This window comes from Paroedura picta, chromosome 1 (assembly GCF_049243985.1).
Source record: "Paroedura picta isolate Pp20150507F chromosome 1, Ppicta_v3.0, whole genome shotgun sequence".
NCBI lineage: Eukaryota > Metazoa > Chordata > Lepidosauria > Squamata > Gekkonidae > Paroedura > Paroedura picta.
Window position 1 is genome coordinate 16,487,747 of NC_135369.1, and position 17,510 is coordinate 16,505,256.

General features: G+C 51.3%; 1 protein-coding gene across 3 annotated transcripts in view; it reads left to right on the top strand.

Moving 5' to 3' along the window:
- The window catches only part of RTN3 (reticulon 3), a 49,958-nt gene extending 33,778 nt beyond the window's left edge, over positions 1-16,180 (top strand). For all 3 annotated transcript variants that reach the window (XM_077323631.1, XM_077323649.1, XM_077323641.1), the window contains 6 exons: positions 3,170-3,377; positions 6,113-6,251; positions 11,057-11,126; positions 11,515-11,561; positions 12,615-12,673; positions 13,876-16,180. In XM_077323631.1, coding sequence (XP_077179746.1) covers positions 3,170-3,377; positions 6,113-6,251; positions 11,057-11,126; positions 11,515-11,561; positions 12,615-12,673; positions 13,876-13,921 — 569 coding nt within the window. In that variant the 3' untranslated portion in view covers positions 13,922-16,180. The remainder of the gene's footprint in view (positions 1-3,169; positions 3,378-6,112; positions 6,252-11,056; positions 11,127-11,514; positions 11,562-12,614; positions 12,674-13,875) is intronic.
- Positions 16,181-17,510: the final 1,330 nt, after the last annotated feature.

Here is a 17,510-nt window from a genome sequence, read left to right on the forward strand (position 1 = left end):
CCTCCCTGGCCTGACCCAGCACGGCTCTCCTGTGTCCTTATGAGGGGAAGGCCTCGGCCTCCCTGCCCTGTTGTTTGTACTCCAGAGGAACCAGCTGGCCACTGTGTGAGGCAGGAGGCTAGACTAGAGGAACCACGGTCTGATACAGCAGGCCTCCTCTTATGGATTTTACTCAAAAAAAAATCTTGCTGGGCTGTAAGGTGCTAGTGAACTGGAATCTATGTGCTATTGCAGACCAACTCAAATTACCCTGAAATTGTCTACACAAGTGAATTTGGGAAACAGGCATTCCCCTCCCACTCCCTCAACAGAAGCTTAGGTAGCTTAGAAAAGTGCGCAGTAGACCGACAATTCCCCTCCCAGTCAGCTCTTGGGATCTGTCAAGGCTTTGCCTCATCCCGTCAAGCTCCGTCCCCGTCCCCCAGAGACAGGAACTCGCATTTGAAATAAAAACAGAAAGCTGAGGGTCTGAGGCTGATGCAAGAACAACAAGCAGAGCCCTGTCTGTTCCTACGCGGAGGCTCATGAAAAATGCAGGTTCAGAGGGCCGGAAGGCCAAGAGCCATCTTCAGATTTCCCAGCAGCCGGCCACAGCAGAGCAGTAAACTTGAGCCAGAGTGCAATGAAAGCGGAATCACCAGGGAGGGTCCCTCCAGTCCGTTTCATTTAAAAGAGCAGCCGAAGGGCTCCCTCCTCCTTCTCCCCCCCCCCCTTTTCTGGCTTTGCCATCCCTCCTCATTCGCCATCGATCGCTCTTGAGGCGCTTTCCTCCGCTGCGTGTGCAGGAGGAGTTGCCGAGATCAAAATCAAAACAGTCTCCCTTGACAATTCTCTAGCAACCTCCTTTTCTCCTGTGTTTTTATTTTCATTTTGCCCTTGCTCTGGGCAAAACCTGCAAATCCTTTCCTTAGTCCTTTCTCCTCCAGAGCCCTCCCCCTCGTGGCCCTCTTTACAGCTATTGCCGAGGGGTTGGGGGGGCAACCTCGCCAGGGCGTCGCTGCCGGCAGGGATTTTGTGCAGGTAACAATCAGGCAGCCTCCCCGCCGTCTTCCAAGAAATAGGTCTGCTTCTGTTACCTGTTCCATTGAGGGACCAGCACCCATAGTGCAGCTGCGGGAGTTCACATCGCCTCTCCAAACGCCCATGCCCACACACAACCCCGGGAGCGTAGAAGCACACGTTGGGCTTGGGGGTCAGCCCAGAGGTGGCTTGTTGGGCAAACCCTGGCGATGCTTCCGCTTCTTGTTTCTGTGTTTTGTGCAGGCAGACCTGAAATGCACCCTTCGCGTGGAGTTCAGCCGGGTGACTCAGAGCCTGCTGCTCCGGAGGGGTGGTGGCAGGCAGCCCCTCCCTGCTGCCTCAACAAGGGGCTGACCTGGCTGCCAGCTGCCTGGCAGTGCCCTTTTTAAAACCCAGAGGGTTGAGTGGGTCCTTGGTTTGAGACAACAGTGCCTTCTTCTTTGAGAGAGCTACATATTGCAGACAAAGCTCACAGCCAGGAGCATTTGCACATTCGCCTGTGCAAGTGCACATCATCGGAGAACTTTATCTCCCTCCTCACCATGATCAAGCACCGTCTCCATACTGGGTTCCTGTCTCGTACCAGACACTGCCCAGGCCAGCTGTTGTGCTGCACAAAATCTTGTTGAAGATTCGAGTCCACCCCTGTCAGCAGGTGTTCTCAGGGTTTCTTTCCTCAGCGGAGGGATGAGTGTTAGTTAAGCCCTAACTCAGGAGAATCCAGAATCTTTGGCTTGCCAGGTGTCTGCCAGAGTTCTTCCAGCTGGAAGCCCAAGTGTGTGGTGTTCACTATTATTATTTGTTATTTGTTATTTATTTCGATTTATGTGACCGTCGCTCTCGGAAACCGGCTCGCGGCGGTTCACAATATTTCAATACAAATACAGTACGTTAAAGATCATTAAAATTCCCCATTAAAACTCCATAAACAATGACTCAGTCACAGTGATGGCAATTTAAGAAAAAACTATTCCCATAAAGGCCTACTGGATGAGCAGAAGGGAGCGGGTGGATAATTGGGCATAGGGTGGAACAATCTGGGGAACCAGGCCAGTCCCCTCCAGGGAGAGGGGCCCGATTTAGTTGTTTTTGTTCAAGCTCAAAGCTGGTTACTACTTTGAGCCCGTAAGTTGTAGAGTAAAACCAGAACGACCCATTGGTCTGCAGCCATGGGGGTGTTTCAGTGCTGGTGGTCGTGGTACCAGCTCGCTTGGGTTCTTTCGGCGTTGCGGATGGTCAGCGGGCAATCTGGAGAGGGCCTCGAGGGGCAGGGGATGTCAGATGTGTGGAGATAAAAGCCCCTCTCCAGCTTTTTGAGCCCCATCCACACCTGCATGGAAATGGTCACCCTTGCATGCTGGCCTGTGAATGAGGTCTTGGAGACCTGATTCAGCTCAGTGGGAGAGCATCCGCCAGGCACACTGAAGGCCCCTTGGCCAATCCATGGCATCTCCACTTAAGGAGCAGGCAGCAGGTGATCTCCAGACTGTCTGTCAGCCAGGCAAGAGATATGAATGGGTGATTTGCCACTGCCCGCCTCCACATCCTGACCCCTGGTGTTCCTTGGAGCTCTCCCATCCAAATTCTAGCCAAGACCTGAGGAGGTGGGGCTTGCCTGGACTCTCCAGGCCAGGGCACCAGTGGTCTGTGTAAAGCAGCTTCATCTCTAGTGGTAAAAATACTGTTTTGTGTATTATTGAGGGGGCAGGTAGGAAAATAAGATGTGGTGTCCCGTCGTCGTCCCCCACAGGTATTCTAGACGTCCCCCATCGCTTCTGCCTTAAATTCAAAATAGTGTGTGCTTGTCCTGGCACCCAGGAGCCATCCCTTCACCCACACAGGAGGAGATTCCAAAGAGCAGCGCGGGGGCTTTATCAGCCTTCCTTTGCCAGTCGCAAAAGCAGTAGTGCTGGCCTGAGTCGTTTTGTGTTGATTCCAGAAGAAAGATGTGGTCACTAGGGAACTGTCACTCAAAAGGTTTCCTCCACTGTGCAGGGCGGGGAGGGGACATTCGACTTTGGATCCCTGTGGAACGCTTGCCGCTTTTTTCCAGTCTTCCACCGTCGCATTGCCCATCCCGGGACCTTCTTCCCGGCAGCATCGGCCTGTGCCTGCTCACGGTCCTCCATTTCTTTCCCCTCTCCGGCAGTGCGCGATCTGATCTTCTGGCGGGACGTGAAGAAGACGGGCGTCGTCTTCAGCACCACCCTGATCTTGCTGCTCTCCTTGGCCGCCTTCAGCGTCATCAGCGTCATCTCGTACCTCATTCTGGCGCTCCTCTCTGTCACCATCAGCTTCCGGGTCTACAAGTCCGTCATCCAGGCCGTGCAAAAATCCGAAGAGGGACACCCATTCAAGTGAGTAGGCTCCGGTTGGCACCAGGGGCTGTGCCGGCATCGCAAGCCGCAATCCTGTCTCATTGGCTACTGAGGCATCTTTTGGCCTTGGTTTTCTCTCCTGTAAACCAGGCATTCTTGGTGTAGTGGTTAGGAGTGCGAACTTCTAATCTGGCGAGCCAGGTTTGAATCTGCACTCCCCCACATGCAGCCAGCTGGGTGGCCTTGGGCTCGCCACAGCAATGTTAAAGCTGTTCTGACAGAGCAGTGATATCAGGGCTCTCTCAGCCTCACCCACCTCACAGGGTGTCTGCTGTGGGGAGAGGAAAGGGAAAGTGACTGACTGTAAGCCACTTTGAGACTCCTTCGGGTAGAGAAAAGTGTTATCTAAGAACCAACCCATCTTCTTCTTCAGTACTATCAGGGCTCTCTCAGCCTCACCCACCTCACAGGGAGACCCTGTGAAAGGGAAGGTGAATGACAGCCGCTTTGAGACTCCTTCGGGTAGAGAAAAGCAGCATATAAGAGCCAACTCTTCTTTTTCTTTCCTGAAAACCCTCGTGAATTCTCCAGTGGGATGTTAGACTGCGGGACTGTCTGCCTCAAGGCAGCACAAAGGCTACTAACTTATATGGCTCTTAAATAGATTTAAGAAGGTGGATCGGTAAGTGGGTGCTTGTCATTATTTGTTTATTTTAAGATTTTTAAACTACCCCTCTCTGAAATCGGTCTTGAGGTGGTGTACAACAATAAAGATACAAAGTACCAATACATCAAATAAAATACTAAAATTCAATTAAAACCAAATTCTGAAATCCTACTGAACTTACTTCGCTCTGGACGAAACAAGCCATTAGGATATATCTCATAAGAAATATATCTTATGACATATTTGGGGTGGGGGGGGATGTATTCCAACAGAATCCCCATAATAGGGGTAGGCAGGGGAAACCCAGTTGGATAGTTAAGGTGCAGCCTGGACCTCAGCCAAATGCCCGGTGGAAAAAGGGCTATTATGCAAGCCCTTCAGAGCTAGTTAAATGACCTTGAACTTGATTTGTTCCTCAGTCTGAAACCAGTGCAACTGGGAGAGCACAGGTCAAATGTTGAGCTCTCCTTTGGGTCCCTGTACGGACCTGTGCAGTCACATCTTGGACCAGATGAATTTTCCAGATCAGCCTCAATGGTGCACAGAGGCCAACCAGGGGCCAAGTTCTTTCCCTGACTGCCTCTGAAGGTGGAGGTTCCTCTCAGTCACCGTGGCTAGTAGCCTCATGGACCTATCCTCCATTTATCTATCTAGTCCCCTTTTAAAGCTGTCTATGCCTGTGGCCATTACTACATCCTATGGCAGCAGATTCCCCATTTTAGTTGCTCACGGTATAAACCTTTGGTACATTCAGAACCTACTGCCCATCAGCTTCATTGGATGTCCTCAACTTCTGGTCTTTTGGAAGTAGGAGATAAAGTCGTCTTTGTTGACTCTTCCCACCCCATGTGTAATTTAGAATCATAGAATCATAAAGTTGGAAGGGGCCATACAGGCCATCTAGTCCAACCCCCTGCTCAACGCAGGATCAGCCCTAAGCATCCTAAAGCACCCAAGAAAAGTGTGTATCCAACCTTTGCTTGAAGACTGCCAGTGAGGGAGGGGGAGCTCACCACCTCCTTAGTCAGCCTATTCCACTGCTGAACTACGATGACTGTGAATTTCTTTTTCCTGATATCGAGCCTATATCGTTGTACTTGTAGTTTAAACCCATTACTGCCCATCCTTTCCTCTGCAGCCAGCAGAAACAGCCTCCTGCCCTCCTCCAAGTGACAGCCTTTCAAATACTTAGAGGGCTATCATGTCCCCTCTCAACCTCCTTTTCTCCAGGCTGAACATTCCCAAGTCCCTGAACCTATCTTCATAGGGCTTGGTCCCTTGGCCCCAGATCATCCTCGTCGCTCTCCTCTGTACCCTTTCAATTTTATCTACGTCCTTCTTGAAGTGAGGCCTCCAGAACTGAAGAAGAAGAAGAAGAAGAAGAATTGGTTCGTATGTGCCGCTTTTCCCTACCCGAAGGAGGCTCAAAGCGGCTTACAGTCGCCTTCCCATTCCTCTCCCCACAACAAACACCCTGTGGGGTGGGTGAGGCTGAGAGAGCCCTGATATCACTGCTCGGTCAGAACAATTTTATCAGTGTCGTAGCGAGCCTAAGGTCACCCAGCTGGTTGCATGTGGAGGAGTGCAGACTCGAACCTGGCATGCCAGATTAGAAGTCCGCACTCCTAACCACTACACCAAACTGCACTCAGTACTCCAGGTGTGGTTTGACCAGTGCCATATACAATGGGACTATGACATCTTGTGATTTTGATGTGATGCTCCAGTTGATACAGCCCAAAATGGCATTTGCCACAAGTACCCCAAGGGTCTAGTTCACACACAGTGTTACCTAGAAGTGTATCCCCCATCCAGTAGGCATGCTTTTCATTTTTCTGACCCAGATGCAGATAAACTTCAATCATGTCCCCGCCTTAATCTTTTTTCCTAGCTGAACCCAGCCTCTTCTCCTTGATCCTGTGCTGTGAGCATCCTTCCCACTCTGGCTTTTCAGGAAGCCAATAAGCATCAGTCCAGTTCGACCGGCCGGGGGTGGGGGTGTCATCTTGTACAGCCCTGGTGGCTTCATGCAGTCTGATGCCTCTGTTTTTACACTGTGCTTCTCCCCTTCTCCTCCCCCTTTTCTCCCCCCCCCCCTCTTTCCCAGAGCCTACCTAGACCTGGACATCTCCCTCTCCTCAGAGACCTTCCACAACTATATGAGCTCCGCCATGGTGTATGTGAACCACGCCCTGAAACTTGTCACCCGCCTCTTCCTGGTGGAAGACTTGGTGGATTCGCTGAAGGTCAGTGTTGGCTCAGATGACTCTTACTGTGCTATGCAAGCTACACAGCAGAGCCCTAAACAGCAGCCTGGTGAGGGAGCCCCTGTCTGCCAACGGCAGGCCTGCTGCTGCCTTTCAGAGCTTTGCTGCTGCTCAAAGCGTGGACGCTCTTTTCTTATTGCTCGACCGGAAGCAGCAGCATGCCAGAGCTGCCTCCTAATTCAAACCATTTGCTGAAATCATTTTCCATTTGTAACCAGGTTAAGCGGCAGGGGTTGTTTGTTTTATTTAAAACAGAAAACCAAGAAAAAACTTTAAAGATTAGCAATTAGTTAAGACTTTGAAAAGATACACAAAGACAAAAATGCCCCAGTGGTGGTAGAACTACCTATACGTTTCTATAAATGGCTTCCAAATGTCTAAAAATGAGTCCATGTGATCCATTGATTTACTGGAGGGGGACTTTTCCAGTAAGAGTCTTTTAACAGGCCCCGACCTGGTGGGATGAGCTCCAGGAAGAGCTGAGGGCCCTGAAGGAGCTCTCACAGTTCCGCAGGGCTTGCAAGACTGAGCTCTTCCAGCAGGCAGTCGGTTGAGGCCAGGTTATAGACGATCTGGGATGCCCTGAACACCAAGGCTGGTGGGTGATTGTGCAGGGAAAGGGCCATTGGCCCCTGCTAGACTGGGGAGGTGGGAGGGAGTAAAATGGGATTGTGCTGCCTGGGAATTCTATCATTTTATCAACTTCTTGCTCATTCATTGCGGGTGAGATAGGATGGGAAAAGTTTTGCCTGAATAAGTTGGCCCAGCCTTGCTGATAAGCAGCTCAAATTATCCATGGTAATCCTTTGAGAGTTTGTTTTGCCTTCTCATGGCCCCACTGAAGCTTGCTATCAAAACCATTCTAATAATTCCATGGATAATTAGTAGAAGGGCTATAATAATCACTTGGAAAAATTCAGAGCTGGCATTGACAGCTCAGTATAGTTGAGAGCCAACTTCGTGTAGTGGTTAAGAGTGGCAGCCTCTAATCTGGAGACCCAGCTTTGATGCCTCACTGCCTCTCAGCATGCAGCCAGCTGGGTGACCTTGGGCCAGTCACAGCCCTGATAGTGCTGTTCTCACAGAGCAGTCCTGTCAGAGCTCTCTCAGCCCCGCCTACCTCACAGAGTGTCTGTTGCGGGGAGAGAAAGGGAAGGCGACTAGAAGCCATTTTCAGGTTCCTCCAGGTAGCGAAAAGCAGGATAGGACAACCAACTCCTCCTCTTATTTCATCCCAGTTGGCATCAGTATAGCGCTTAGGGTCAGAGCAGTTAGGTGGTGTCAGAGCAGTTAGGTGGTGTAGTGTCATGCTAGGATTGGGAATCCCCACTCTGCTGTGGAAGCTTGCTGGGTGACGCTGGGCCAATCACGTGTTCTCAACATCACCTACGTCGCAGGATTGCTGTGAGGATCAAATGGGAGAGTAGTGACCAATGTAAGCTGCCTTGGGTTCTCATTAGGGAGAAGGTCAGGGCATGAACAAAGTACCCCAGCTCCAAATCCCTGCCCCGCCGTAGTGCTTCCCAGGCCAGGCCAGCTCTGTTTCGCTCTGCCTAACCCACATCAAAAAGATAAAGATCGTAAAGATAAGATCGAGAATGGGGAAATCACGCTCAGCGTTCTTGAGTTCCTTGGAGGAAGGACAGGATGGAAATGTGCTGGATCATCCACATGATTGGCAGGCCTGGTGCAAGCTCCCTGTGCCTTGATGAGATGGGCAGGACATCAAGTGCTAGAGGGTGTTTTCCCAAAAGGTGGTTGGGTTGAATTTTTAAAAGGCCCCTTTTATCATTCATTTTTTAATTAATTTATTTATTTATTGTTTGGACTTAGAGCCCGCCACTCTCATGACTGGCTCGTGTTAAAAAAAAAAACAACATTAAAACCATTCTGGACGATCATCTATATACAAACAGATAGAGCCTCTTGTGACGCAGAGTGGTAAGGCAGCAGACATGCAGTCTGAAAGCTCTGCCCATGAGGCTGGGAGTTCGATCCCAGCAGCCGGCTCAAGGTTGACTCAGCCTTCCATCCTTCCGAGGTCGGTCGAATGAGTACCCAGCTTGCTGGGGGGGTAAATGGTAATGACTGGGGAAGGCACTGGCAAACCACCCCGTATTGAGTCTGCCATGAAAACGCTGGAGGGCGTCACCCCAAGGGTCACACATGACCCAGTGCTTGCACAGGGGATACCTTTACCTTTAACCCCCGCAAGAATCTAGTACAGGAGTGGGAAAAGGGATAATCAAATAAAATGTTAGACTCTAAACAAACCCACTTTTAAGCCCAGCTTTTCAACAAGCCCATTTCACAGCAGTGGGGAATCGTGCTAATAATTCTTTTTCCAAAGATTGTGCTGAAGGCATCATCTCTCTCTGCCTTACACCAGGGGTTGTCAAACTGCGGCCCTCCAGATGTCCATGGACTACAATTCCCATAAGCCCCTGCCTTACACATTCTGTGCAATCGTTTCCATCATACCCCAGAGCTTGAGCAGCCATTCTGGTTTGCTGGGGCACAACTGGTTCTTCCCTTATCGTGCAAAGGCTGTTTTTGCTTCTGCCAATGCATTTAGCAACATTTCTCTGTATATTATTGGCACTAATCCTTAACACGCCGCGGACTAAATAATTCGTTAAGCCCTCAGGGGGAGGGCTTTGTCCGTGATGAGGAAGGGGCCTGATTGGCCCCTTCCTCCTGACAGACCATCGGCTGGGCCTGGCCGATTCCCAGCCTGCTGAAGGAAGCAACTGCGAGCCGCTCTCTGCGCGGCTCGCAGTTGCTTCCTTGAGTGTGGCCTGACGCGTCAGGCCACCAGCAAGGGAGCCCCGGGGGCTCCCTGCCCAACGGCCTGATGTGGTGAGAGGCGCAAAGCGCCTCTCACCGCGTCAGGCCCGACAAACGGAGCCCCCGGCAGCCACGCTCCGCGCGAATGCCGGGGGCTCCCTGGTCTAGCGCCCACTGTATTTAGATACAGCGGGCTTGATTACTAGTCTCAATATAAAAAGCTAACATAGAGCATACCGTCATAACAAGGGCGGTAGAATGCACCATACCACATTAGAGGGCAGGGGAAGGTTTCAATTTTTCACAGCATGCAAATGGCTGGAAGAGCACCTTTCTCCCCGAAACGTATGGAGAAGGATTAAGCATGTGCGACCCCACCCTGGGCTGAAGTGGTGCCCCGTTGGGTGGGTAGACAACAGAAAAAAGAACCTATCCTAGGCTACAATAAACAATTTCAAATGAATGCAACTAAACGTGTCTAATCTCTTCTTTTTATTTGAACAACCAAAACGGCCTCTAGATTATAACCGCTTTCAAGTGAGTTTTCATCAGTGGTTGTTTTTCAACTTACTGTTTGCTAATGAAGTCCTTCAATAGGATCAATTCTTCTTGGCAGGATTTAAATAATATATATGTGGCCTTTGGCTTACAGGTACGGGGCAGTCTAGTCAAAAGACTGTTCCCCAGCAGGTCCAGCTGGTCAGCTGCGATTGGCCACCTTGATGTAACCTCCATGCTGTCTGACCAGAGACCCTCTGAGGAGGAGGGGGCAGCTTCCTTTGTGCCCTGCTTTCAGGGCTTCCTAGCTGGCTGCTAAAGGAAGGTGAACTAGAGGTTGCACACACCCACCCACAAACACACACAACAATTTCTATTTTGTATTTTCGGTTGATGCGACCATTTAGAATCATAGAACCATCGATTTGGAAGGGGCCCTACAGCCCATCCAGTCCACCTCCCTGCTCAATGCAGGATCAGCGTCCAGCATCCATGAGAATTAGTCACTTGAAGACCACCACTGAGGGGGATCTCCCCACCTCCTTAGACAGCCGATTTCACTGCTGAACTACTCGGGCTGTGGAAAAACTGACAGTCTGTCCAATGGTAGTTGACAAGGCACCCTACTTGCACGTGATGGTTTTACGTGCCAGGACTGCTTTTCAACCACTGTTTCCAAAAATGGTACACAAACCAGTTTGAAAAATACCAGCTTGAAATTGCACACCCAAAATTAGTGCCGCGACAGGCTCGGCAAACACTTGGCAGAGCTGGCTTTTGACTTGCTTTTGAGAGAGCGAGGAGGGCAAAGGCAACACTTGAGTAGGGGGGTCCAAAGATCCTTGGCAGCTGCTGGGGTCAGCAAGGGAGGTAGCATTTCCTGAGCAGCCCCAAGACACTGTATTGCTTTGCAGAGTAAGTAATCTCCTGTCCCTTCCCCACCCCAGGCCCCTCTTAGAGGTAGTTCCAGATTTTAAAAATTCATTAACTTTTAGAGGTCTGCCTTTCTCCTTGACCCTCCTCAAGCCTGATTCCAGGATACAAAACAGTGCAGTCTGACAGCCTAAGGCAGGGGTGACCAAACTCGCCCTCCAGATGTCCTTGGACCACAGTTCCCATGAGCCCTTGCCAGCACGCGCCTGGCCTAAAGCAAACTTAAGCAAAAGATGACAGGAGGAGGGATAGGAAGGCCTGGCCAAAATTGGGGAGGAGAGAGAAGGAGACTCTGAGCAGACATGGGGAGGATGAAGGTGGCTGGGAGAAAAAAGGTGGCCGGAAATCCACTGGGGCGGAGACGAGACACTAAAGGGGAGAAGGGCCATTGCTGGAAGCCGCCATCCCTCTCTGCATCACTGCAGCTTCCTCTGCTCTGCGTCAAGAGCCGTGCAGTGCTTTTGAGACCAGGAGGGCCCTGCAGTCTCACTGTTGCGTCAGCCCCAAGCAGCCCATCGCACACCTTTGATTCCAGCTAACGGCCCGCCTCCTTTCTTCCCTTGCAGCTGGCAGTCGTCATGTGGCTGATGACCTACGTCGGGGCCATCTTTAACGGGATCACCCTCCTCATCCTCGGTAAGGCGCTTCTTTGACCACAGCAGCCTAATACAGGGTCTCAAAGGGCACTACGGACTCTGTGAAGCCCGTTCAGGGGTTGCTAAGGAGGCCCATCCCAGTGCCGTAGTGGTAATCTGTAGGAGGACCTGGGGGCTACAAACGTTGCCCTTATGCTTTATGTTCTATGGCAGGGGTAGTCAACCTGCGGTCCTCCAGATGTCCATGGTCTGCAATTCCCATGAGCCCCTGCCAGCAAACGCTGGCAGGGGCTCGTGGGAATTGCAGGCCATGGACATCTGGAGGACCACAGGTTGACTTGCCCCTGTTCTATTGGACCAGTCCCGCTTAGGCTGCCTGCCTTGGTTACCTTTGTGAACTCTTGTCTTCTCTTTTTTTCCTCCCCCAGCGGAGTTGCTGGTTTTCAGCCTCCCCGTCGTCTATGAGAAGTACAAGGTGAGTGATACTCTTTTGCCGCAACCCAAGTAGCCAGATCTAGCCTGAGTTCCTTGAAGTTTGGAAGTTCAGCAGGGTGCGCCCACCCTGTTCCTCCTGGCCACGTTCAGCAGGTAGACAGGAGACTGCCAAGGATGCTAGAGAGAGGCAGGCCTCTCTGCTCATGTTATAAACTGAAAGCCCCATGAAGCATTTCCAGACGTTGGCTGCAAGTTGGTGGCCTTCCTTCTGAGCTCTGGGCAGCTTTTTGCGTCAGCCACATGAACACCAGCTCCCCAAAGCGTAGCTTCTCCTTGAGGCTCTCAGCCAAAGGCCTGACCCCTTTCACTGCATCTCCCTGGGCTGTCACATAGCTGGGTGGCCATTTCCTCCTGGCAACTGGGGTAGGAATTTGGGAGTCCCATGGGAGGTTCCCAGACCTGTGCTGATGGCAGCGGGTATGGATGGCATGCTTGGGTCTTCATGTCCTCAAACTTTGCCCTGTGTTCTAGAGCTCTAAAAAACAAGTATTGGGGCGTGAGGGGAAGCGGGACATGGCTTAGTGATGGGACTCTGTGTTGCACGCAGAAGGTCCCAGGTTCAATCCCCAGAGGACCCAAGCAGTAGGCGATGTGAAAGACTTCTGTCTGAGTAGACCAGGGGTAATCAAACTGCGGCCCTCCAGATGACCATGGACTACAGTTCCCATGAGCCCCTGCCAGCGAATGCTGGCAGGGGCTCGTGGGAATTGTAGTCCATGGACATCTGGAGGGCTGCAGTTTGACTACCCCTGAAGTAGACAGTCCTGCCTTTGATAGACGAATGGTCTGAATTTAGGATACACGATGAAAAGGCCACACGGTGTAGGTTGCAATGTGTGAAATTAGAATTTGAATTTAGCATACAGCCGCTTCGTACGTCCATTCTGAAGCATTGCAGGGAGGGAAGACGTTGCGCAGGCGTGAGTTTGACTGCACATGCGCAACCCCTGCAATGACAACGTCATGCTTCTTTCTTGAATGCCTTCTTTGGATTCCTCCAAACGTCACTGGTTGTTCATTCGTTTGCCCTCAGACCCAGATCGACCACTACGTCGGGATCGCCCGGGATCAAATCAAGTCGGTGGTTACAAAGTAAGTCTCTGCGAGTCCCAAGCGTGAAATCCCTGATATGTTGCGGGGGACCTTCTGCCATCTCCCAGCAGCCTGTCTTGAAGGTCTGCCATGTTGCGACGGTTTCCCTTTCTGTGCTTTCCGTGTCTTCAGGCAGCTAGGTCTGCCTAATTCTTTGAGGGGAGGGGGATTCTCCACCTCATCTCCCTTAATGGCATCCATTCTGCTCTTTCATCTGGTTCACCCTCCAGTCTGCTCCTCCTCCCCCCAGCCTTGCATCGCATTCCAGCAAAAGCCCTCAATTTGTGTGAGACAAGCCACAGTGAACAAGCCGTTTCCTTTCATAAGGATAGATTCAAATTAGTAGCCGTATTGGTCTGAAGTAGCACAATCAAACCAGAGTCCAGTAGCCCCTTTAAGACCAACAAAGATTTATTCAAGGCGTGAGCTTTCGAGTGCAAGCACCCTTCGTCAGACGAAGGGTGCTTGCACTCGAAAGCTCACGCCTTGAATAAATCTTTGTTGGTCTTAAAGGGGCTACTGGACTCTGATTTGATTAAGCCGGTTCCTGTAAAGCAGCTACCGGGGACGCTGTGGCTTCTCTGTGCAGAGTTCATTTTTTGTGGCCAGCTTTTTAACCCCCCTGAGAACCTCTCTAATTTCATATTTTTAATCACTGGTTTCTAGCTTCACTTGAGCCCCTTCTATCGGCTTCTCAAAAAAAGATCCTGAATGTGTGCTGTACACTGTGTGTGTGTGTATAAAATAATAGATATACAAATGTATGCAAATAATATATAAAGCCTGTATGTTATTGCATATTATTACAAGCTTTAGCCAAGTGCGCATCCTACTTATAACTACAAAATATAAAAAGAGAGAAACCATTGATTTATGTTTCTTACCGTTACTTACGCTTCCCTGCCACGCCCCCAGAAGTGACATCACCTCATGTAGGACGAAAAGAAGAGTAGGAGCAGAGAAGACAGGCTGCCCCACCCCCCCATACCATCCCACTTCAGAGTTTCCATGGACCTCCTTAGAAGCTCCCGCAGGAGCCCAGGGAATCCACGGATCCCTGGTTGGGAATCCCTGCTCTAGGCTGATCCTGTCATGAGCACGGGCTTGCACTTGATGGCCTCCGTCGCCCCTTCCAATTCTGTGTTTCTTTGGGAGACGATCCATTTGTCATTGTTTCTCTCTTCTTCTCCTTCCCTCCGCAGGGTCCAAGCAAAGGTTCCCGGAGCCGCAAAGAAGAAATCCGAATAGCCTTGCCAAGGAGCCAAGGGCCAAGTCACCATCTTAAAGCAAAACGAGAAAAACACACACACACACCCCACCCCCGTGTCATAGCTATAACCATCGTTACTTGTACCTATGAAGGAACATGCCGAGTCAGCTTGATGTCTGCATTGCAAGCTTACTGGTTTTATTTTTAATTATTATTATTATATATTGCCCCCTCCCCTCCTCCTCCCAATCCCCTTTTAAGCCTCAACACTTGGCTCAGAATACACTGGACTGCACACAAACTGGTGTCGGGTGTTGGAAGCTGCGGCGGGGGGGGGGGGGGGAGAGAACCAGCACTCCAGGCGATCCCGGCTCAGGGGGCACGTCAGCTAAGTCACCGGAAGCGGGTGCTGCTGTCTGGCTAGCGATGCACGGCTCCGCTTGGCGGGAATGGCTGTGATTTCTTTCCCCTTACACGAGCCTGTTAAGCTGAAGTAGTTGCGCAGCGGTGGCAGCTCCCTCTTTTCTCTCTCCTGCCTTCCCCCCGATGCCCCGCCCCCAACGAACGGAATCCTGGGGTGAGTCTTCCGCCAGAGCGGAAGGCACGCCCGCCTCCGTCGGTCTGCCTCTCTAGGCTCTTCTGCCTTTCTGGCACGGATTAATCTATCATGTTTAAGGGGAGCTTCCCCCCCCCCCACCCTCCCAGCCACACCCTGCGTTCCTCTCCATCTGCCCCACTGAAGGAGAGGGGGATTCTCCACCCCGTCTCCCTTAATGACATCAGTTCTGCTCTTTGGTCTGGTTCCCCTTCCAGATTGCCTCTCCTCCCACCCCCACCCCCACCCCCGGCCTTGCATCACAATCCAGACCAGCCAGTCCTTCAGCCTCGCCCTCCCCTCTCTCCCCCCCCCCCAGGTTAATAAAGTTGTAGCTTTCCGATTGTGAAACGAAAATGTCTGTAAACTGCTGTATATGTTCTTCTCCATAAGCTATCGAAAGGGTCCGCGTGGGACTGCCCAGCCACGGTCATCCCCCTGCAGTCCTTAAGAGAAGTGGGGAGAGGGGGCAGAGCCACGAGCTCACGGCAGGGGCGGGCAGGAATCGCAGGGTGCGCTCTGAGAACTTGCCCTGGCTTAGCCACCATACCCCCAGCTGAAATCTTAACTGTGGTCGTCCTCCTTGCCAACTTCAAGGCGAGATGGGGAGCCTTGGGCAAGCTGAGTGAAAATAAGAGGGGTGCAAGGTCGGTTTGGTCCTCGGGCTGACAAGGGGGACCCATCCTGTGTAGGGAAGGGCTGGCGAGGGGACCAGAGAGAGAGAGAGAGAAATGGCAGCTAAAACTGACATGGACCAGCTAATACTGACAAGGACCAGCTCAGTTCCCTCCTCTGTGATGGTTCCCCGAGTGGAAAGGAGGGTACGGGAGGCAGCTTGTCTTGTGCCATTCCCTGCATGCCTTGCCCAGCAGCCTTTCCTTAGTCCCGTTTTCACTTTACAGCCTGCAGGTCCGGGAAGCAGCAACACAGGCAGGAGCAGAGCACGAGCGGCGGGCCTCGTGAAAACCGCGCAGTCGCGCCCGTTGCCTCTTGGCCCGCCTGCCTCGCAGGAAGCGGCCGGGCATGAGCATCCTGCTGCAGTGGCCGAAGCCCGCAGTTGCTTGCCCCCGTGGTTTTGCGGGCCTGAGAGCCGGCAGAGGCTGTCCTGCATCAATTTTCAGAGGCAAGAGAACCTGAAGCCGTATCTTCCCATTTAAAAAACGTGGAACAGGATGGGCATGCGTCAACGAGAAGCGCACCAGTGTCTGAATTATGCGCTCCTGCTCGCAAACGCACCTCCTCCCTCCGAGGGGGACCGGCACTGTCTCCTCACAGATCTCCCCCTAGCCCCACCGCTGCCTCCTCCCGTCACCTCCACGGGGCCTACATCTGCACTGGAAGCCCTCCGGGTCCCCTCTTTCCATCTCTGCTCTTACTGCTGTGTTTGAATACCGTGAACAGACCTCTCTGTGCCAGGCGGGCTTACCTTTTTTTTATATATATATATATATATATATATAAATACACAAAAAAGAAAATGTACGTAGATGGGAGTCCAGAAACGACAGAAACCTTAACTAACTCAGCTCTTGCGTTCGTGTGCGTGTTTGTACTGTGCGTGCAGCGGTTAAAAAATAAAAAATAAAAATTAAAAAGGCCGGTGTAGTGCCAAGGGAACAAAAAAGACCTGGCCGAGAAGTTGAAATAAAAGAAATGCAATTTGATGTGGTATTAATAAAAAGAGCACAAAGTACAAATCCCATGGCGTCGTCCTGCGAGAGTTTTTTGTTGGCTTTCTGTTGGGTTTTTTTGCGCTTTTGATTACTAGAATCCCGGAAGAGGAGAAGCTGGTAGCCAGCCCATTTGGCAAGGGGATTTGAATGTTGTTCATTCGTTGAGATTGACCCTCAAGGTGGGTTCATAGTTTGTGAGTTTCCTGCATTCTAGATGGCCCTGAAGATCTCTTCTAACTCTGTGTTTCTGTGATTCTAGGGCAGAGGTGTCGGTCCGCAGAACAGTTCGATTCGAGTCCAGGAGCGCCTCTGAGACCATCAAGAATTTCAGGGTAGAAGCATTTGGGAGTCAACCAGCTTTGGAACTCTTGTTGGGCTCAGACGTGCTCCTGGACTGAAATTCAGCCATAAAGTGTTGGGCCCTTTTCCGTCTGCTGCTGCTCACACTGAAGGAGAGCAGTGGAGAGACCTTGCCGCATGCTGTCTTCTAAATCTAAGCTACATCTTCAAATTGGGGAAGGCCCTTGTGGGCTGCCTAATGCAACACACACCCCTGCTGCATGCGGGATAGCCACAGCTGGAGCCTCCTGGCCAAGATCTGCTTCAAGACCACCAACGTGGAACTCAGCACTACCGATGGCAAGAGTCCTGGTTCTGTTGCCCAACTGCCCTTTCTACCAGGAAATTTACACAGATGCACAACCCAGGTCTCCTCATCTGAAGCTTACAACTATTCGCCACAGTCTTGCCTTTGGTAGATTTTCCTCTTCCATGTGACGGGCCTTCCAGTAGTTGAGGAGTGCCATCACATCACCCCCTTCATCTTCCTTTAAAGGGCTTCTTCAGACCAACTGCAATCTTGACGTGCCCTTTGGAACCCATCCTTCTTAGGTATGCTTTCTAAGCCCCCTCCATCTTCTTTAAGGGGCTTGTTCTTCAGACCAACTTCAGTCTTCACATCCCATTCAGAACGCATCCTTCTAAGGCATGCTTTCTAAGCCCTCTCCATCTTTCTTTAAAGGGCTTGTTCTTCAAACCCACTACAAAGTTGACATCCCCTTTGGAACCCATCCATCTTCCTTTACAGGGCTTGTTCTTCAGACAAACTACAATCTTGACCCCCCCTTTGGAACCCATCCTTCTAAGCCAGGGTTTCTTGTTAGCCCGGGAAGGGTTTCCTGAATGCGTGGAGCTAATTGTTTATATATCTATATATATTAGGTTAAACATTTATCAGTGATATGAGCATATGTGGACATGTCAACCTGCTTCCCCCTTCCCAAAATGGCCAGTGATGGGCCTGGAGGGGGTGGCAAGGGGAAGGGCCCCGAGTGGGCATGTCCACCACTATGCTTCCCA